The sequence below is a fragment of the Aptenodytes forsteri genome, unplaced genomic scaffold (assembly GCF_000699145.1).
Source record: "Aptenodytes forsteri isolate BGI_AS27 unplaced genomic scaffold, ASM69914v1 Scaffold155, whole genome shotgun sequence".
In the NCBI taxonomy this organism is placed as follows: domain Eukaryota; kingdom Metazoa; phylum Chordata; class Aves; order Sphenisciformes; family Spheniscidae; genus Aptenodytes; species Aptenodytes forsteri.
Window position 1 is genome coordinate 8,913,182 of NW_008794446.1, and position 23,058 is coordinate 8,936,239.

At 42.2% G+C, this 23,058-nt stretch overlaps 1 protein-coding gene across 1 annotated transcript in view; it reads left to right on the forward strand.

The window, feature by feature from the left end:
- The first annotated feature begins 921 nt into the window (after positions 1-921).
- Positions 922-23,058, forward strand: part of SPATA13 (spermatogenesis associated 13) — a 49,743-nt gene continuing 27,606 nt past the window's right edge. Inside the window, exons 1-3 of the mRNA XM_009290241.1 lie at positions 922-2,621; positions 16,198-16,560; positions 19,708-19,852. Of these exons, the coding sequence (XP_009288516.1) occupies positions 984-2,621; positions 16,198-16,560; positions 19,708-19,852 (2,146 nt within the window). The 5' untranslated portion in view covers positions 922-983. The remainder of the gene's footprint in view (positions 2,622-16,197; positions 16,561-19,707; positions 19,853-23,058) is intronic.

Sequence of the window (23,058 nt, forward strand, 5' to 3'; positions counted from 1 at the left end):
ACCCCTGGCTGGGGCGGGGGATGCATGGCTGGCGGGCCCCACACAGCTTTCCCGGGCACCGGAGTGTGGTTTGGGCTGCTGGATCTCCCACGCTCAGCTCAGGGGGAGATTCCTTATACAGCACGTCCCAGTCACAAAGACTCCGGTCACTTCCAAATTCAAGTTTTCATCACACTGTCACGACAGCATAGGCCGGCTTCTGACTTTACGTACTTCTGAATCTTGTTTTCATTGGCTAGGGAAAAATACTTTGCTGTGCGCTTGGCGTAACTCTTGGTTTACCTGCTAGGGGACAGATAAGACAGTCAAGTGTCATGCAGCCTTCCGACAGCAGCAAGAGTAGGAAAAAATAGGTATGTTTTACTCTTCTTTGCCTACTGTTTGAGGATTAGGTGGCACATGATGGACATGCTCAGTTTTTTGGATGAAAACTTCTCGTGTGTCTTGGGGCTCGGTGCTGAGCGCTGTGAGGAGGAAGACTGGATTGCTGTTGTTGGGGGTTTCTTTCTCTAAGTGTGTATGTGGATTACATTTAGTGTTGTAAGGTAGGTGTGGTAGACATACTGAATTTATTAGCTTATTAAGCAGTAGAGAAACAAGTACATATTGAAATTATTCTGGTCTCTTAAATTGCTAATGAATGCAATTATACTTTGAGGGAGTTACGAATGTCTTCTCTTCACCACTGAAACACACCTTTGTTCAGCAAAAAAGAACTCCATCTTGTGCACGCCTTTACTTCCTACACTGGGGCTCAAACTTCTTTTAGTTGGGGACTTTGTAAGGAAATTTCTCTAAGGGTTGCTTTTGTTTTCCTGATGCAGGCAGTGCAGCCTGAGGAGCTCAGCCCACCCAGTCAGTGTGAAAGCAAGACAAACCAAGGAGCAGCAGATGAAGGAGAGGCAGCAAGGTCAGCTGGTGGAGACAGCAGTGTCACTTTAAGCTACCCCAGCCTCCATCTCCATGCGTACAGCATTGAGAGCATGACAACGTTTCCGAATGGCTGTGGAAATGGCACCACCATTACTTGTATAGTTATGGATAACAAAGAGCCCCAAAACCAGACTACCTGTGTCAGTCATAACGGGGGATACAGCACCAGCAACGGTCATGAGGAGGAAATTCAAGAGGATAAGCTCAGCCCTTCCAAAATCATGCGCTTTTTCACCACCCCTCGGAAACGGGCTAATTCCAGCTCCGACAGGCCTCGTTCTCTGGTTTTGATGGGCAACTCATCCACGTGGAATGCTCTGTCTTCCATCAGAAAAATGGGATCTTTGAAGAAGTTGAAATCTTCAGTTCTCCAAGGAATTCAAACAAGGGAATGCTCAGACATCTTAAATGAGAACGGCGTAGGCAAACATGGTTCAAATGGGGCAGTGGTAAGAGTTCAGACTAACAGGTATTCCTATTCAGGGCCTCTACATGATTTCCAGAACACAGTGGATGGTTTAGCTTCTGACTGCTCTGATGCGGAGGAGAGTGATGAGTCTTTCCTAAGGAATACTCATCGCTCACGCAGCATCAGGCGGGCTTATGGTGCTGGCCGCATAAACTTGCTAGACACGGATAAAGTTCAGAGTCATCACAACTGTATTAGGCCAACATCACCTGTCATCGCAGAGCCAAAGATCTGTGAAATTTTGGTGAAAGACTCTGAAAACAACAGGATCATTTATCGGAGAAGCAAAAGTTCGGATAATTTGAACTTTCTGAAAAAAAGCTCATTCAAACGGAAGTCCACCTCAAACCTCACCGACCTCAAGGTTGCAAATGAAAAAGAGATGCCAACAAGGACTGTGAGTGTTACTTCTGCTGACTCAGACAAAACCAGTGGGAACCCTGAAAGGAGATCCAAGCGATGGAAGAGCCCTATCAGGGCAAAGGATTTTGACCGAGTTTTGAAACTTGTCAGTAACGTTACAGATGTTGCATGGAAGAAGGATGGCCCTAAAAGCACCGCTCCTTCTCCAAGTGAGCAGTCCCAGAGAACAAGGTCAAACAGCAGACTGCATGATGACTACTCCCGCAGGGTTTCCAGCAGCACGGATCATGACAGAAAGAGATGCACCTCCCCGGTATCTAGTCCAGACTCTTCCTTGCCGGGAACACCTTGTCTGCAAAGCCCCACAGTTGCTCAGGATAAAGAGGCTGAAATGAATGTAGCTGCTGCTGAAGACAAAAGCCTCAGGACGTCATCAGGTATCCCAGACTCTGATAGCTTATCACCCACGCTGAATGACATTAGTCCATTTCCCAGTGAAGTGTTTTATTCAGACTTGGATGAACCAAAAGCTACCCAGCAGTTTACATATGAAGCTGAAAACCCTCACGTTCCGGTCAGGCCGACTACTCCAAAGCCTCGAAGTCCCACTGCAGAGAAGGTCAAGTGCAATATGAATTTCCAGTGCCCAAATCATCACAGCACATTGTCACTGAGCTCATCGGAGAGCGAGGAGAGAGTTGAGGTACCAGGGCTGAAGCTGGGCAGGAATCCTGTTTGCTTCCAGGACTCGGTGCAAACTGTGTACTATGATGATGGAAATGAAGACAGTGGCATAAGCAGCCACTCTCAGCTGAGCCTCAATTTAGCCTCTGGTGCTGAAGAGAAAAAGGAAGAGGTAAGAAAGAAAGCAAAATCCTTTAGAAGCTGTATATATATCTATCAGGTTTTGTCTTTATTAATGCAAAACAATGCAAACAATGCAAAATAACCTGAATACTAATGGCTATTGCAGCTTGTTATTGCTAAAATATGCTGACAGCAGTTATTTCCTTTAATATATTCTCTTCGGATGCTAACATCAAATTATTTTTTCTTTGTGCATTAATATCAAAGTTTTGGCAGCAAAGCTATTCATGTACGTTTTCAAGGGCAGCTTATTGCACCCTGCAGATGTACCAACTTGTCATGTGGTCTTGTCAGATTTTACCAGCCTAAGCAGGGTCTGGCTGTGTTTCCTTCCAAGCTGAAAGGTCTCTAAAGACTCTGTGTATTTTAAAGTAGTGTAAAACACTTTGCCTGTGAAAGCCTTGCAGAACATGGTAGTACTTGTAGAGCAGTGTGGTGTGAAAGATACAGTATAGAGGTTTAAGCATTCAGTTGTATCCGATGTTTTCACTGTGCAACGATGGCTATGCTGAGGGTAAACTATTTGGGTATTTATTTGCCTGCAAATTTCAAACAGCAGTACTTTACACACTGGGCTGTGTGTTGCTACTGATGTTCTAGTGAAGACGCCAGCGTTTCACTGCACCTAATGCATGATTTCATACTCTCAGTAGATGGGTAGATGTGCTGCAGCACCTCTGAGGTAAGTTCACGTAATAACCCTGTGCCCTTACCTAAAGCACTATGTGAGCTGGCACTGGATCAGTTGCAATGATTTGGCAGCGTTGGTGAATAGCTGTCATATGTATCCTGCACCCGTTTGAGATGGTGTGGCTCACCTCAGCCCCGGCAATGTACAGTAATGTGGTTTTGAGCTACTCGGGGTGAGGCAGCAGAGAAAGGTTTGCTACTCATTGGGAAAAATACACCGGGGCAAAAATCCCTCTGGGTCTGTATGAATATGGAAACCATTTACAAAATAAAGCTGACATATCTTTTAAGCCACCTCAGTTTGACTAAAAGTATCTTATACCTTAGGTATGAGAAAGACAAAGGCAATTGTTGCAGCTGCACAAACTTCAGCCTTTCATGCTGTAAAGTCTTATAATGTCTGTGAAGCCATCTTACTTTTAAAAGCCTGGCATGGTTTTTGCAAACTAACTGTAAATGGTTACAGAGCTTATCAATATTGTCCTTCTGCTGGAAAAAAGCGAGTTTGTTTACTGTAGTGCTTGCAGCTATGGTAAGATTGGAAAAATAAACCCCATGTGTATAAATGTTGGGGCTCTGAGGTTGTTCCTCTTCTGGAGTCCCAGCATTGCCACAGCCCTCCATCTTTTCCAAAACTCTCACTTAAGAGTGTATGCAAGGAGATACTTTCACACTGCCAGAGGAGGCGAGAGCCCTAGTGTGGACATATGTCAGTTGTATTTCTCGGGAATAAAATGGAAGTAGAATTAACGCTACTCATCTACCATCTAGTGGTGATCTGTGATCATGACCCAAGAGAAATTCAGCTTGTCCTCCCCTTGGCTCCCGACAAACCAGTACAGTTTTTAAATGAATGTGTACATTGGGTGGATAAAAGTTAATGCAGTTTTAGTTTTAATACCACATTCTGTTATTATCTAGCATGCAATTTAAACTTTCTCTTTATATTATAACATATTTTAGGTTAATTGTGAGTGCCTTCTAGTGCTCGCTTCAATTGTCTAAAATACGGAGCATGCACTGGTGGCAGCTCTGGGTTTGTCTAGTGGGCAGGCGGCCATTGTGGGATGGAGCCCTGCAGGAGATGAAGGAAATGGCGGCCAGGGGATGGACTCCTTGGCTGCTAGGGCAGCAGCGAGGGGCTTGTAGCCCCCTCCCTCTGCTGTGAGCACTGCCTGAAGCCCTCTGTGTATGGCAAAACAACTGCGGCCACCCAAATGGTGCAGCTGCATCCAGACCTCTCTTCTGATTGAAAAAACCAAAATTTTTGGAGGTGATAGCTATGGATTGGAAGCAGGAGCTGTGCAGGACAGGATTTACTTCTGTCTTACTATGCAAGGGGTGTAAACTCTGTCCTCTCTTTTTTTCCATGCCTGCTCCTCATCCCATACACAACCCTAAAGCTGTGGCACGCAGGGTAGCTACAAAACAGGGAGAGTGTTATGGTTTCTCCCTGCCATTTTTTTGGAGGGTTTCATTGCTCATTTCCTCCTCCTTTAGAGCATGCTTCCCTCAGCATGGAGGTAACTTGGTACCAAAGATAACTTATGCCAGGTTATTTTTAATTGGAGTTTATTCAGCCTGCAGGCACTTTTATGAATGCCGCATACTCACACAATGAGGTCATTGGGGTTTGAACTCTTGACTACAATTCATTTTGAACTCTACCTTACACCTCCGTGTTACAGAACTGTACCCACCCAGCAAGTTGTTCTTGTGACAGTCAAGCGCTTCGTTCATTCTCAACAATCATTTGAGATGTAATGCTGAGCCATGCAAATTCAAAATTTTTAAGACTTTGTCTGAACCTTAAATACACTGTGTTGACAGACAAGCCTGCACTGTTTCCATGTTTCATGCGTCTTCTTTTCTGTATGGATTTCATGTAAAAGCCAGTATGTATTCCAGTACAGCCACTAAAATCTCTGTGGCTTGGAGACATATTTCAGTACAAAGCTTACAAGGTGCTAAGTGGTCAGGCTCAAACATGTTCTTCTTTCAGGACTGACTGCCGTAGCTGGAAGCAAATCTAGTTTATTCCCTTACCCACTCATCTAGTAGATTAGTTGGCAAATGAAGTCTGTGGAACTTGGTCCGTCTCTATATTTCCCCAATTGCGGAAACTAATGTTTCTACCTCTGACGCTGTAAAGCTGATTTTGCAGTGTTCACACAAGGGCGTCTATCCATTTGCCTGAATCGATGTTAGGGGGTTTTTTTCCCTCTGTGATTCAGTCTTGAGATCCTGTCACTTCTGTCACTTTGCTGGCTTCACCAAAATGGAAGACTTGGACTGGAGCAGGGGAGGCGTCTGGCCTTCTCGGTTGTTGGTCCTGCCAGAGGTTGCTTCCCAGGGAAGAGCTAATTAAGTGCAGCCTGGATCCATGCCTCAGCACTTCTTAAGCTACAGAGGTGTGAGTCACCAAAGCTTTCCCAGTCACTGCTTTATGCCACTGTCACTTATATTCAATATGTTGCTTTTAAATAGCATCAGGAGATGATTAAGTACAAGTTTTTATTTGGACTGTTTCACATAGTCTTTACTTTCCCAAAGAAGAGCCCCATGTCACTGTAAATGACAAAAATTTAAACCCTTTGCTTTGGACTGGCACGTGTCAGCCACTAAGGCTGCCTAAACAAAACACTGTTCTGAATGTTACAAAAAAGACAAAGCAAGTTATTTGACATTTCACCTAGTCTTTCACAAGCTCTTAGAGTACCTGCTATTTAAGTTGCCTTGCTGGCATCTGGCTTCACAGCACACCAGACTTTTTATTACTTAAATAACTTATCTGCATACTATAAGTGAATGATAAATTATAGTGAAGAGGTAACTCTGCTGTAATTAGGGTTGAGTCACATTTTATTTGCAGACTGTATTTTAAGTGCTCTAAGACCTGTCTGTTGACTCATTTATGTTTGTGCCATGCGAAAGTCAGTGGTCCCAACTAATCCACTTCGTGCAGTCCCCCAGCACTCAACTGCTGGCAGAGTTGAGCTGGTCTTTCCCATACAGGTCTCTGGGCTCTAAATATTGAGCACAGATGACTTAACTTTGGGGACAGCTTAAGAGGAAGAAGAGCTGTATGGGTGGGAATACAGAGAGGATTCAGCTCTGTTCTCACTGCTCATCCTCCTGATTTCTTGCTTCAGAATGTGTCCTCACAGTGAAGGACCAAAGGGTGGTGGCTGGATGTGGTCATGTTCAATACCCACAAGGAGCGTGCAGCAGCCAGGAGCTGAGGATGGGCGTCCTTGGTACCTACCGCAAGCTCCTGAGCGCTCTGGGGCTGCACATAAGCACACCTGCAGGGAGTTAGCTGGTTTCAGCTCTCTGAACTCTTCTTTTTGGATTTCTTCACCTCTGGTTCATCCACATGCAATTTAGAGTGTGGCTTAATCAGCTTAATCTGTATAACTGAAAATGTGCTAAACTGTGAAGGATGATTAGATAAAGTAAATAAAGGTGGGAACTTTTTAAACTAGGTTTATTCCTATGGGGCTTGTAATTTGGAGCGAGGACCCAAACTCCAGTGGCACTCTGGTCTTGCTGGCCACAGGGCCTGGAGACAGAGCAGCAGAGCACTGTAACAGGCTCTCAGCAGCATCTCTGACAGCAAACTGAGGTTTCAATTAGACTGATTGACATTGGATTTACGCTAAACTCTCTGAGCTGCTCTGCACAAGTCAGGATACGTTCACACAATGCCTCCACCCTTCACGGTTACTCAAAAAGTGGCTTCCAAGAGCACTTGCCCAGCGCTAAACCAGAAACCACTATGCATTGCTACAAACCCAAACTACAGAACCGATTACTGAAATGATGCAGAAGGGAGCCCTCAAAGGACACGTGTATCTTCCCATCGCAGCAAAAACTCTTCCAACTCGCTGCAGCAGAGCTGTCTGCCATTCAGTACAGCCTGTAATCATTTGTTGCTGTATCCTCTACTAGGAAGAAGAAAAACAAGGCAGTGGTGACAGTAATCTGAATTCTGGATCAGGTTAAATTTTAGAGCAAGTAACTGCAGTGCTGAATAAAATTGGCCATTCCTGAACACTGGTAGAGTAATCCAGGGGTTATTGTCATCCCTGTGAAAGGGTTTGTGGATGTTGAAAGGGGGAGTTCAAACAGACTCCGCTGCAGTTAGGCTGGGGAAAGCTTTCCATATTGCACACGTGTTCCTCTGCCTTTCCAGAGTGTCTGATATTTGAGTCTGCTGTAGCTCTCCTCTGACGTCTCAGTAATACCCAGGCACTGCTCACCCTGGGATCAGGAGTAATAGTACCCCAGAGAGTGGAATGGCACTTCTGGCCATGTAATGTGGTTTTTACATTGAGCATGGTGTTGAGTTGTCAGCATTGAAAATTCATCTTGACACTAGGAGGTTGCGATGTCCAAACTGAGCACAGGCAGCTGCAGTTTCCTCTGAGCCACCTGCGTTTCCCCTTTCTGGCATCCGGAGGCTGCTGGGCTGCTCGTGGTACCGGGATGCTGAGGGGGATGCTGTGGCAGAGTGGGAGACTGGCCAAGTGCTGAGGAGACTGAGCACAGCAGCCTCGACTCTGCTTAGAGCTCAACCACAGCAGCCTCGCCCTTACTCCACGTTCTAGGAAGTAATAGTTTGCAGACGTAGAGCTGTCCAAGGCAGCTCCACCCCATGCAAGCTGGAGCTTGGACTGCTGCTGGGACCTGCCAGTGGCTGGGCTTGGGTTTACGCAGGGACGGTGAAGCTTTGTTCTGGAAGGGTGGAGAGAGGGGGGAACCAGAGGAACTCCACCTGAGGAGACACTGAAGAGACGCGAAGGCCTATGGCTTTTTATGCTTTGCTTTGTTAGCGTAAAGTTCCACTTTCAACCTGTAGTTATCATCTGGCTTGTGAGGTTCGCCAGCGGATGTTACAAAGACAGCCTGGGAAAAGTTGCTTGTTTTGCCGAATAAAACAAAAATGTTTTTTTTAAGTCCTGTTACTTGATCTGGGGTGTTTTGAGTTGATTTAGAAATTACTTAGAGATATATTAGGGATTATTAATGCCTATACATCTTCTAAAAAGAGGTGGAGGATATGAATACTCCTTTACTATACACTACATGCTTGCTGTTCCAGTTCAGATACTGAAGAAGGGACAGCGTTAGAGCATCGCCCAGCCATACCCAATTATCGGTCACCAGAAAACTAGTGGAAATAGTTTTCTGGTTTTAGCGTGCTTGCATTTTTATATGACTGATGAGATTATTTCTGCAAAGCAAACACATTTCCCTGCAAACTCCGCTATGCCAGTTGGAAATGTTAGCTGATTTGGTTTTGGAAATGAGTTAGAGGAGAGGACGAAGGAAATCCTTGAGGCTGAAGAACAGATTTGAGAGTCATGAGATCTGCTTGTCATTTCCAGTTCAGCCCTATGCTTCCTCTGTGATTTACATGACTTAACTGCTTTGTGTCTGCTCCTTATCTATGAAATGTGGGTATTACGAAGGTGAACTCGCTAATCTTGGTAAGGCATGTTGCTGAGAGGGAAAGCATTATGCTTGTTGATTACGATAAGCAGGCTTTCAAGGATCAGGTTAAATGAAGCAAACCTGCATTAAAAATGCCTGAGAAATACATGGCCAAATTTTGTTTGTGGTTGTATCTGTATAGCCTGATCTTTTAATGCAGTTTTATAGGTGTATTTGTTAGTTAAAACACCACAATTGCTTTGGTGTCAACAAATCCCAGGAGTAGAATTACCAAAATTTTTTCCAATTTCTAAAACTTCCAAAATGAGTGTTTTACCACATAGTTTGTGTTGCTAATGGGGATTGATTTTACCATATTACAAGGCACAGTAATGTAATTTTACTTTATGACAATGCATAGTTTTTCCTGCATCCATTCTAGGAGCTCATACTAGTATAGTGCAGTGGTATTCGTTTAGGGGTCCCCCCCTTTGAAGCAGTGTTCTTCAAATTTTTAAACTGTGGGTCCACCCAATTTTTTTGGGGGGGAGGGAGGGAAGAAAAGGCAGATTAGCTTGCTATAATGTTTATAACTTCCAAGCAGCTAAGACTTATGTTAAATTTTTAATATGGTTGTATTACTTTGATGTCTTCTGCGTTGCTTGTTTGTATAGGTGTAAATGCATATGTTCTTAAACAGTTTTTTTGCAGTTGTTTCACAGATCATATTCTCCTGTCTTGCAGACCACAGGTCAAGTAGCACTGTGTATTCTAGGGATAGGTAATCAATGCATTTACTTGGGGTCTTCTCAAAGGCTAGTTAAAAAGATGCTAGTGGCAGAGGAGGCACAGGCATGTAAATAAAAAGGATATAGTGCAATTTGCATTTAATTAGAAAGGAATAGATGAAAATTTTCTTCCTGTAAGTGAATTGGACTGGTTTAATAATTCTGGTTAGTTGTGATAGAAGATAGAAACACGGATTGAATGGGTGCTTTCTTGTACAGTAAAAGCAATCATTTCCATGGTAACTATTGTTGTGATCGTATCACTGTTGGAAATTGTCAGCCTGTTGGATCAACAGGGAATTACTGGGCTCTCACAACACTTCAGGATCTTTTTATAAACTCTGGAAAGAAAGCAATAAATATATTTTCTCTGTGAGGCTGTATTGTATCCGGAGTCTCATAATCTCTGTGTCAGTCACAACAGTTTGCAAATAAAAATATTGATCATGTCCATGAAACATAAAACTAGCTTTTGACCTCAGTTAGTAGCGATGATAAATGAACTTCAACTAATGCTCCCCCACTGCTATTTAGCAACAAGAAAAAGTGCAAAGGTTGCCTTTTATCATGTAGCTGGGTGGAGACACGTTGTCCGGACTTTTACTCTGTTAAGTGAAGGTGATAAAATAATTTATGACCACTAGGTCATGATCACTTGGTCCTTTATAGTTTTGCTAGCTTATATGAATTGAAAAATCAATTCTAATATTACTACTGAGTTCCTAGCGTTTGGCAGTTAATGCGTTATATAGAAATACCAGCTAATTAATAGTAACCAATTATAATACCGGCATATAGCTGTCATTGCTAGCATAAGAAATTTGTACGTTTTTATATAGACTCCTAAATGCACACAGAAATGTGTACTCATGTGACCAAAACACAGAGATATCTACATGAAATAGCACAAATGCTGTGATTTTTCCCTATAAATATTCCAGTTTCTGCTTTTAAGCCTTGTCATTTACAAAGAACATGACTGATGATCCATCACAAGTTTTCAGTGAAAATATGTAGTAATCATGTTCTGATACATCTCAGCCTACTCAGGTTTTCTTTGTAATTTATTCTCAGCCAGAATTATTATCTGTTTCATTTATCATATCTTTTTATAAATTGCATTTGGAAATGAATATACATTTCTTGCAAAGACATGATTAGGTTTTGATTATCTCCTTTCTCTGGATTAGAAAAAAGCAGCTGTAGTTAGCAAGGTTGCATTTCAGCCAGGCAGCTCAAAAATACAGAGATACCAAAACAAGAAGCAATGCAACTTCTTGTGGAGCTATAAAAAAAAAAGGCTGAAGGGGCCAGTTCCTTTAGTGAAAAACAGCTATGAAATACCCTTGAGCATCAGCTCCCCCAGGGGTTCATGGGCAGCAGCAGCAGCCTGTCTGTGTGATACATCTCGCCTACTCAGGTTTTCTTTGTAATTTATTCTCAGCCAGAATTATTATCTGTTTCATTTATCATATCTTTTTATAAATTGCATTTGGAAATGAATATACATTTCTTGCAAAGACATGATTAGGTTTTGATTATCTCCTTTCTCTGGATTAGAAAAAAGCAGCTGTAGTTAGCAAGGTTGCATTTCAGCCAGGCAGCTCAAAAATACAGCAGGTTTTCTTTGTAATTTATTCTCAGCCAGAATTATTATCTGTTTCATTTATCATATCTTTTTATAAATTGCATTTGGAAATGAATATACATTTCTTGCAAAGACATGATTAGGTTTTGATTATCTCCTTTCTCTGGATTAGAAAAAAGCAGCTGTAGTTAGCAAGGTTGCATTTCAGCCAGGCAGCTCAAAAATACAGAGATACCAAAACAAGAAGCAATGCAACTTCTTGTGGAGCTATAAAAAAAAAAGGCTGAAGGGGCCAGTTCCTTTAGTGAAAAACAGCTATGAAATACCCTTGAGCATCAGCTCCCCCAGGGGTTCATGGGCAGCAGCAGCAGCCTGTCTGTGTGGCCCTGTGGCACAGCTGCTGCTTTGGCAGAGGGAAGGGAGGAGGATGCTCTTTCCCTTGGAGACCAGCAAGGCTGGAGGTCCTTGTCCAGGAGGCACCTACCTGTGACTTCCCAGCAGATTGCCAGGTAGAGAAAAAACTTTTGGGAGATTTAAGTGTCCCCTTATACTGCCATGCTTGTCTATATGTACACATTATGAAGCATTAATTGTATCAGTACATTTAGAACATAAAAACAAAATTTAAAAAATCCAAATAGGTGATGGTAGAGGTAGAAATGCAGATTAGTGGGCAGGGAGCCTCAGCAGTGTACACAGGCATCAACATGTTTCTAGAGCGGTGATTTTATTTTCATTAGGGAGTTTATTGGCATAAACACATGAACAAAAAAATCACACAGGGATTGTTTTTCCTTTGCCATCATGATGACTGCTGTATGTCAGCCCTCACAAGCATACCAACAGCAGCAAGGTGACCAGCAGCGGGCTGTGTTGGGTCAGACTTACAGCTGGGGCTTTTTCTGCAGTGGAGAGTATGGGCAGGTATAGGATGAAGGGTTGTTCGTGGTTGGTGTAACTGTGCCAGCAAAAGTCCTGCCATGCAATTTCAGGTACTGGCAATTTTTTGCCATTTCACTGAGTTGCATCCATATAAGCAACACTTTATCAGTACTGTACAGATCGGATCTCATGCTCCTTGGGCAGCGCTCCCTCTGAAGACAATTTTGGGTGCTGAATTTATCAAATATACAGTGTAGTCTGAGTAATAGTTGCAGAACCTGGCTCTCATCTGGCTATAAAGGCTAAGCTAAGATTTCAGTGGTTAAACACCTGATGCTGATGTTGCTTACATTGGTATTAATGAGTAACAGGGAATGCCAACAGCAGTCATGTGCCGTTAAATGCAACAGGGTTGTATCAGTGCCAGGTCAAGTTGAGTGAGATCATGATCAAATCCTTGAAGCTGCTGTGCCTGGATTGTGAAATCAGTCTGGGCCCAGGCAAAGGAGAGATTGGTCTGGCTGGGCTCAGGCTCCGCAGTGTAGTTGTCTACCTGGAAGCAGGCTGGGAAAGCTCCCGCCGTAGCCTGGTCGGTGCGGTCAGGGGGCCCTGGGGAGCACACCCTAAACAGCACACCTGAAAGTGGCACCTAGAGCTGAGCTGAGTTACCTAAAAATAGCTGTCAAGTGCAACAAGGGGCAGGTATCCAAGACAGTGGTGCACAACTGGAAAGCACCTTGTGGGGAAGGTGCACCTTGCTGGAGTGGGAGATGGGGACCAAGCAGGGTTTCCCACAGCATTGGGGAACGTGGTTGTAGTCCCATCTATATCTCTACCTGCAATCAGGTTTGGCAACCTGATTCCTACCGGTAGTGCTCTGTAGGCTTGGCTGACACTCTTGTTTGGGGGCTCAACTTGATTGCCTGAACATTAGCACCCAGCGCTGCTAGAGGTGCCCTGACTGGTTCACCCTCGTGTCCAGGGGCTGCTTCTGGATGGCCCATGCCTCCTGTAGGTCCTGTGTCATACTTGCATGATGCATGGTATGTGGAAATATTTTAGATCTCTTAGGACATTTGAAATGGCCCCAGGTGCCTATGTTCAGGCAACAAAATCTTGCCCCAGGTTTCTACAGGCTACGATGACAGCTTTAACATCTAGCTAACATACAGACACCTCCATTGCAGACATCAAAATTTAGATGTGGAATCTGGAGCCGAATCCCACCCTAAAAGTGACATATTACATGGGAGCAATAGCAAATAAAAATGTAGCCTGGATCGAAGTAAATGTTTATTTTAAATGGTTGTATTTGCAGATAAACTGCTCTCAGGAAAAAGGAAAACGATTGAAATACAACAATTTAACTAATAAGCTGTTATAGGAATTTAGCTGTCCAGATAAAATTAATTCATTTGCATCAATATAAATAAGTAGAGCTGTTTGTGTTTGCAGTCTCAGAAGAAACCTAACCTAGGATACAGCCTAAAAGACAAGCTGAATAATCTTGATTGCTAGCATTGGTGATCCTGTGCTGTCGCTAGACTAGCAGGTGTGAATTTCAGAAAATCCTATGTGGATTCAGCTTAGACCTTTATTTCTCAGAAATCTTGAAATTCCTTGAAATTTTTGACCAACACTTATAATGCATGAGTCAGTGCATGACATTTTGATTTTCATCCTATATGAAGTACCGTGTATCTCTCTATTCGTGTCTATGGATGTTACCGATAATTGTAGAACGTAAACCTGACTTCACTTATAAGGGATTAATCAAGAGAAGGTCATTTGAGGTCAGTGGTACTGCACCAGTATAAAGCCAATGACAAGTGGAGCAAAATTGTTTCCTCAGAATTTTTTCACTGATGTCAAGAATCACACTTATGCTTAAGTGACTGCAATACTGGAGCCTATGAGTTGTGAGCTGGATATTTTATTCCTACTAGTAAGTGGTCACTTGATCAGGTCCTGCTTGAGTAGGTCACTTAGAGGAACGTGAGGTTATCAGTCTGTTTTCCTCTGATTTTTCCTATGAGAGGATTACATTTTCTGTTTTATTAATATTCTTCAATGCAGTTTATAGATCTAAGCCTAAAAATACACGTCCTTCAGCATTGTTTATTGCACAGCAGAGATTAATCTTGCTGTCATTTGGATCACTACTATAGGTGGAGTGCTGCAGAAGGAGAGCAGTCATCTCTTTGCAAATGTTATTGCTCAAGATAGGGCTGTAAAAAGCAGATTAGGAGATAACATGTGACGTGTCCTTCCCTCAGTCTAAAAGTCCAGGATCATGGGATGAGCTTCGCCTGACTGGTTACACAGAGAGTATGCTCACATTTGTAGTTCTTAGGGACACGACTGCAAAACAAAAACATAAAATGACTCTCATGAGCTTCTGTCTCAGTCACTGCATATGTGGAGACCCTTTACCTGTGTCTGATTCTGAGGTAAGAACCTTATTTAACCTGTCATTTTGCTGCTCTGACGTCGGAGGGGCTGGTTGAAGGGACAGCTTTGCTGAAGCTGTGTCAGTGCTCCAGCCAGGGAGTCACTCTCTGTTGAATTGCTTATGCTATTAAAATTGGTCCTGAGCTAAAATCTGCAGAGAAGCTGAAGCATGCTTGAGTGACAGGTGTGACGCCATAGAAATCAGAATCTATGCAAGTGCTCTATTTAGAATAAATTTCATGCTGTAATTGAAATAATTGAATGTAGAGCAATGTATGACATCATTGATCATTTTTCATACCTTAATTGCAGTAATCACGTTAAAATGCTAACTGTTTAATAACTCTGCCTACTAGCTGAAGTGGTTTCATACAGTGAAATTTTTCTTAAGCTGTCTTTCAAATAAAAAGCAAAATCTGCCCACTGTATCAGGTGGCCTTCTAAAAAAGGTTCATCGGAGTTGTACTGGCCTGGTTGAAAACAGTGAATACAAATTTTTATGTGCAGTATTTTTTCTCAAAATAAATACTGCAGGAGTTTTGCTAGAAAAGTTTACAGCAGTATTACTCCAAATGCATTGAAATCTTTAAAAATGTTGCCTCGAACAAGTATTTCAGTTGAGGTTATTTTGTTTCCAAACTTGCAGTACCAGTGCAATTATGATACCTGTAGGCATTAACCTCTGTGAGCCAGATGTGCTGTTAAATAGGAACAACATGCTCACTTTCCAAGCTTCCTCTCGAAAAACGTCAGTTTCTCCTGTGTTTGTGTTATAATGTATCTCTGGTCCTACTCGGTATGACTATAACCTCCCTGAGTGTATAGAAAATGAGCTTCTCCCTTCCAAACTGGATGAGCTCGCTCATGGCTACACAATTCTCTAGCTCTGACCCAAGTGGGAGTGTGGGAGTGAGTGGTAGGAGGGGGTGCGACAGCCTGTGTTGGTATCGGCTTACAGTTACCTGGGACTGGCAAGCAGTCAAACTGCAGCCATACTGTTTATTTTCATCACTGAATAGAGGTGAAGCAGAGGAATATCATAGAATGATAGAATGGTTTGGGTTGGAAGGGACCTTTGAAGATCACCTAGTCCAACCCCCCTGCCGTGGGCAGGGACATCTTTCACTAGATCAGGTTGCTCAAAGCCCCATCCAGCCTGACCTTTAACACTTCCAATGATGGAGCATCCACGGCTTCTCTGGGCAACCTGTTCCAGTGTCTCACCGCCTTCATTGTAAAGAAATTCTTCCTTATATCTGATCTAAATCTGCCCTCTTCTAGTTTGAAACCATTGCCCCTTGTCCGGTTACTACAGGCCTTGGTAGAAAGTCCAGAAACACAGTGTGCTGGCTGAATTATTTTTACCGGTGTTTCATGTAGCATCCTATTTGTGCATAGGAACAAGTTCTGTGAGTGCCAGAGCTGTCTTTCCAAGACATCATTCAGTGGATTAAGTGTTTATCATAGGGCCTGTCTGTACTGCTGAGGTAATAGGTGAGTTTGCCTAAGAGGTTCTGGTGGTTGAGTGTTGACCTTACTCAGCACAAGCATCATGATGTCTTTCCTTTGCAAAGTTACTCCCTTCCCGAATTGTCAGTTGCATTTATTGTATTTATTATGGTAACGCTTCCTTTTTAGCAATGTTAACTTGATCTGCCATATGAAAAACTCACAAATGATTAAGTGTCAGAAAATTCTGTGGCTTATTTGACTTGTTCACATTTAAAAAGGTTGTTTCTGATGACCACTGGAAGAGGTCCCCATCCCAGGATGAAGAAAAGACAGACACACAAAAGGTCACACCCAGGAGATGGGGCTCTGGAAAAAGATCTCGTCCCAGACCTCTCTCAGACTATGGCCAAATGTCGATCAGAAGTTTCGCTATACCAGAAGATGCAGTTGCGGTGGAGTCTCAGAAGACTGACTGCACGGATGGAGAAAATCAGCCAGGACTGGCTTCCGTCAGGTCTGTGATCCAAAGCAATACAGTAGGCTACCACAGAGGGCAAAAAAGAAGACCCATCTCCGTAATAGGTGGGGTCAATTTCTATGGAAGCGGTCCGGCAGAAGAGATAGAAGGTCTGCTGACACAAGTAAGATAAGAGACGTGCTCTCTGCAAACTGCAAAAGACCCTTTCACTTCCTTGTCTCTATCTTCAGCCTAGAAAATAGAATGGATGCTTCCTTCTCTTCCTTCCCTTTTGTCAAGCTGACATCGTGTACTTATAATTCTGCTTTCCTGGTCACTAATTATTTTGTCTTGTTGTTAAAAAGCAAAACAGCATGGAATAAAACTGATACTGACTTTGGGATAATCTTTTCTGTATTGTAAATTAACCTTATTTCTTTCTTGGGATGGTTGTTACGTCTCATATTGGTGTACAAGAGCTGATTTGTGTGTAATACAGCTGTGTGTTTAGTCACCTTACAGGATGTAGGGCCTGAGGAACAGAGGAGTACAAACAATATGGTAGTAACACATTATTTATTGATCATTTCAAATTCTCCAAAAGCAGGCCTGTTCAAAACCTGTGGCATTAGCTGTGGTGTTAAAAATCTTGGTATTGGCATAGCAACGATACTTAACATATATAAGGAAGTAGCTTTAGAAACTTGGTAATAGATTAAGGAATTAATGAAATGAAGAAAGAATCTAAGAAAACTGAATATGAAAAAAAAACCATCCTGTTTATGTACTACTAAATCGACCTAATGGAACGTAGGAAGCCTGTAAGAAAATAGCAAGTGGTTAAGTTAGTACTTGAGCCTTACCTATATAGTTATTTGCCATCTCTGTTGGCTTAGGTAAGAGACTGAGAAATAAAAAACTTCTGAAAGATAAAAATAGCTCCTTTTTTCCTGGAGGTAGTCCTGAGCAGGTACAATGTGCAGAGGAACTTACTGTTCTGATGGTAGTGGTGGCCCCATCTTGTAGTTGGTTACAGAGCTTCAGGCTCACGGGCTTTTGTAATACTGCACTGATCAGGTGTTTTCCACTTTCCAGAAAGCTGGAGGACTCCTACCTAAAGCAGTTGTCAAGCTGATAAAGCAACAGAAAAAAGGAATAGTATTTACATCCTCAAAAAATGTGATTCCAGTGGTTATTAATGGAATTTGAATCTTCTTAATCTTTCTCATGCTACTTGATCTCCTGCTGGGAAGTTCAATGCAGTATCAGTCATGGGTACAGTACTCCCCCTGACTGAAATCAAATGCTAAAACAATGACAGGATTTTCAGTCTCCTGTGAAAAGCAGTTTTTAACATGAACATTGTTATTGTATATTGCACATTTTTTCTTTATAATTCCCTGATGAAAAAATGCATCTTGAAGCAAAACTCCAACTGAAGCTAATGAACCTTTTAACCTGGCAAAGGCCATAGTTTCAAACCCTACATAATTAGGATATTTTAAAATTAATTTTATCACTACTTAGCTTGGAGGAAAAAAAAAGAGGAATATTGCTATAAATTCTAGGCCATCTTAGTTAAGAATAATAAATGGATTTCAAGGGATAGTAAGTATTGGCAACCCAAATAATCCTTGTTGTAACATGGAAGTGATTTAACACTCTCCAAGCCCTTCCATTTACTGCTGAAAACAACTTGATATCTCTTCAAACCTTGCTCGCATCAGTTTATTAACGAAGGAACATGCATCAAGGCAGCTATTTGAGTTGACTCTTTCCGTGCTCCGATGCTGCCAGGAGGGCTGGCTGGGGTTAAACGAGCACATTGCTGGATCACTGTGGTCAAGACCAAAACTATGGAGCATTCCCAACGGGGACACATTTTTAACCCAAATGATGGCCTTCCCAGGCCTGCCACTGAGTAACAAACAGCACATCCTTGTCCGTCCAGGGAAGGGATCCGGACTGAAGCCTTACAAGAAAATTTTAGTTGCCCAGAAATAGCTAGCTTTGTTGCTTAATCAGCCAGTTATTTGCGTATAGTAATTGCCATCACTTCTATTAGCTATTTGATGCAATATATCGGACTTACTCTTTGTGGTGTTATTCAGTGATAGGATCCTGGTATATTGCTAAAGCACTGAAGAAATGAGGTTTAAAGATGAGGTTGTAGTTAAATCATATTCAATACACACAGAGGTTTTTGGCAGTCATATTAGAAAGTAAATTTGTAGATGAAATGTAAAAAAGGACTCACGAAGCAGGAATACATGTGCCAGAAGTATTTTATGTGGGGCTTTCGAAGACTGATCTTCACCTTGATGATTTTTTTTCTTAAAAGCTTTGAAAACCCACAGGAATATTTGAAAAATGTAATGCTAATTCCTTCTTTGTTGTGTTTTGTTTTGGCCTGACAGCTTAGGTGTGACAAAGCGTTTTCAAACAATACTAAATTATTGGTTTCATAATAGGGTGTCAAGAGATCATAAAAAACCCAACCCTGATCTTTTGGATTACTTGACAGAAGGGCCTATGGACAGTAACAACTGAAAGATACGATGTAAAGACAAGTTTCTCCGAAGTTCATATGCTGAGGTCTGGCTGTTTAATGTTGAATGTTTATGCAAGGTCATTCAGCCTGGCTAATGTGGAGTTGTTCAGGGACGACATAAAATTAGACTCAATTTGCAAATAAAACAGCGGTAGGTTCTCTAATCATAATTAAGCAAATGAATGATTTAACTAAAGAAAATGGCTTCTAGATAAAGTTATGAGTAAATATTACCTCTTTTTAATGAGACTCCTGGGATGTTCAGAGCAGAGGATCATTTAGACAATTGTTTTTGTCTCGTAAACTATGTTTATTTTACTTAAAAGCAATACATTTATTTGAAGAAAGCAAGCATCCCAGGAAATGAACACAACTTCCAACTGTAGCATTTCTGGTCATTCTTCCGCTTTGGGTTTCCCTTCAGATGTGTGTTTACAACGCCAGCCGGCATTGCGCAGGCTGTTCTCAAAGCAGTTAGATCCCAGAGCGTTTGGGCACGGAGTATTACAAGATGAAAATTATCGAGCATGTCTGATCATAACAGAAGGCTAAGGAGCTTTTAATGTAACAGAGAACTGTGACATAAAAAAATATTTTCTGCAATGCTGGTGGATATGGTATGCAGTGTTCAAGTGTCTGAATGTAAATTCAAAGTAGGGGATTTTACTGGCCCTGTAATTAGCTGGACTATCTGAAGAAACCTTACTTCATACCTGAGTTTTGCTCAGTTGGACTTGCTGGTAGCTTTACTAATACTGGATTTTCCTGTTTTCTCTGTAGCCTGTAACACGGCCACCTGTTCCAGCGCACCAGGTACCCCCTTACAAAGCTGTTTCAGCCAGGTTCCGGCCGCTCACGTTTTCACAAAGTACCCCCATCGGCCTGGACCGGGTTGGACGAAGGCGGCAGATGAGAACATCTAACGGTAAGATGGGCGAGTCTTTTTAACTTTCTAGATCTCAGCTTTGTACCCCAGCTTGGTCAGGAAGTAGATTGTAGTGTGGAACACAAAAGGGTGCGAACCAACTCAGCAACAAAGTAGTACGCAGCTAAGTTGCTTTGTTTTATGACTTTCTCATTAGTAGCTTTTCCTGTGGTGTACGTGTAAAACTTGTTTTTCACACCTACTGTTTGACATTGCTATGGTTTATTCTTCTGTACCAGTTACACTCCTGTATTTTTCACTCTCTATTCACATACTTGCCTGAAGATAATAATAGAATATGAAGAAAGTAAGGTCTAATATGCTTGAGTTCATACCCAAACCATAGCCACACTACACATGTATTTTTAATTTTCTGTTTGCCATGCATTCAGCTATTACCTAGATAGGCAAGCCTTAAATAATTAAGCAGCTTGTTTCAGAGAACTCTATGCAGTTGCAGTTGCTTACTCAGTGGTGAGTGTAGCCCAACCAGGGTTCTGGGACATGATGGACAGATTCTTGGAAAAGATTGCCTTTTCCGAAGCAGTACCCTTTATCAGACTCTCTGATGTGCCCTGTGTATTTTTTCTGTAATTGTTTACTATTAGCATGCAATGCTGTCTTGAGTTAATAGAAAGTCATATCTAGTATCAGTGGAACATTTCTTGGCAGGTGGGACCAGAAGAACCTGGGTTTATACCATTTGTGTTTTTTCAGACCACCGTGAGCATAATCTAAACAGTTATTCATGTTTTGCTGGCAAGGGTCGGACATAAATGCAAAATTTTCACTTTATATTCTTCACCGTTAATAGTGAACAAACACTATGGGAACCTTCACTCTGCCTCTCTGTGGAGAGAGTAAGTGAAGGTGTCTGGATCAGGGCTTGCCATGACTGAAGTAGGAAAGTTAACAAATAGCATTTTCAATGCTTCTTTATTAAAAATTTGCTTACTAGTCAGTACCTGGCTTTTATGGTTCTAAGCTAAGTTTTAGCTGCAATAATATCCAAATGCTGCTCAAAAAATCTCTCAACTACAAATTAATTTATATAGGAACATTTTAAAACTGCATTTTCCAGTCTTCAATAGAGCATGACAGTTTTCTTCAAAAGGTGCTCTCCAAGGAACAGAGTTGAGAATTTCTAACTATAGCAATGAGATGCATTACATATACTATATTAGTATTCTCCTTTTAATTTATATTGTAGTAAAATATTGGGAACTACTTTAAAACCCATGCCTGGAGTGTGTCCTTGCTGTTTGTATCTCAATATACTTAATGATCCAGGATCCAGATTAGACATTGAGGTAAATTTGACATCTAATGCTGCAACCCTTGCTGAGATTATGTGGTATTTCAGTCCCAATTCCAGAAGGACCACTCACAGAATAACAGGTTTGCCATGAGCTGGTTTCAAAAAAAGAGACTCTTTACGCATCACAGAGTAGGGATTCCTTTTTTGTTTTTAGTTATCCTTTCCATTTCATGTTTGGAAACCACATGAAATAATACTAGTTGCCTAGACAACTGCCTGAGAGTAGTATCTTTCCAGGTATTTAGCTTTTGAATAACTGGTCTCCTAAACATAAGCAACAGGATGACAAACACACAAAGCAAGGCTTCTGCCACTTTTCAAGACAATGAAGCCAAAGCAATATTGATTATGCTAGATGTGACTTTTATGACTCATCACAATAAACACAGCAGTTGAGCAGGAAAAGCTTCTGAAATCAAAGCCCTGAAGGCAAGTGGGGCATTTGAGGTTCAACAAGGACAAGTTGAGGTTCAACAAGGACAAGTGCCGGGTCCTGCACTTTGGCCACAACAACCCCATGCAGCGCTACAGGCTTGGGGAAGAGTGGCTGGAAAGCTGCCTGGCGGAAAAGGACCTAGGGGTGCTGGTCGACAGCCGGCTGAACATGAGCCGGCAGTGTGCCCAGGCGGCCAAGAAGGCCAATGGCATCCTGGCCTGTATCAGAAATAGTGTGGCCAGCAGGAGTAGGGAAGTGATCGTGCCCCTGTACTCGGCCCTGGTGAGGCCGCACCTCGAATACTGTGTTCAGTTTTGGGCCCCTCACTACAAGAAGGACATTGAGGTGCTGGAGCGTGTCCAGAGAAGGGCAACGAGGCTGGTGAGGGGTCTGGAGAACAAGTCTTATGAGGAGCGGCTGAGGGAACTGGGACTGTTTAGCCTGGAGAAAAGGAGGCTGAGGGGAGACCTCATCGCTCTCTACAACTACCTGAAAGGAGGTTGTAGCGAGGTGGGTGTTGGTCTTTTCTCCGAAGTAACAAGTGATAGGACGAGAGGAAATGGCCTCAAGTTGCGGCAGGGGAGGTTTAGATTGGATGTAAGGAAAAATTTCTTTACTGAAAGAGTGGTGAAACATTGGAACAGGCTGCCCAGGGAAGTGGTGGAGTCCCCATCCCTGGAGGTATTTAAAAGACGTGTAGATGAGGCGTTTAGGGACATGGTTTAGTGGGCATGGTGGTGTTGGGTTGACGGTTGGACTCGATGATCTTAGAGGTCTTTTCCAACCTCAATGATTCTATGATTCTATGATTCTATGATCATGGACTTCACAGTTCGAGAGCAGTTGCAAAGATCTGTTAAGTAGCTCTAGCAGAAAATAATAAAGTGACTAGTGTCACACATTCTGATCTCTTTCCTTTTCCTCTTAAATTCACAAGGCATTTCCTTGTCTTTGAACATGTGAGAGTTTTTTGTTTGCTCATGTACAGTGAAATTTGATAGTACAAAAGCCCTTTATTACAGAAAGAAATTCTAAACCCGAGCACTGAAAACCAGTGGTATCTTATTTTAGTTACTTGCTAAAGCCTAATACATTGCATGTCTACTTTTATAATAATGGGAGATAGAATTGGAGATGTAAATTTTTAGAAAAACAGCTGTTACAAGACAATAAATCATCATACTGTAGGAGACAGAATAAAAACCAGCCAACATGTAAGGGAAACTTCCCTTGAGACTTATATTGCTACTCTTGTGCAAGGGTTACAAGTTTTTAAATTATATTAAAGAGGTTACCTATTTATCACAGTAGAGCAATTTTTATAAGTATCTTAAAAACTAACCCATCTTTTTTGCATATCGTGGTGTGGGACTTGAATTTGGCTAAATTAATTGGTGAACTCCTTTAGGTAGGCTCAGCTCTGAGTAGGTAGGGTGGGATTCAGCTCGAGTT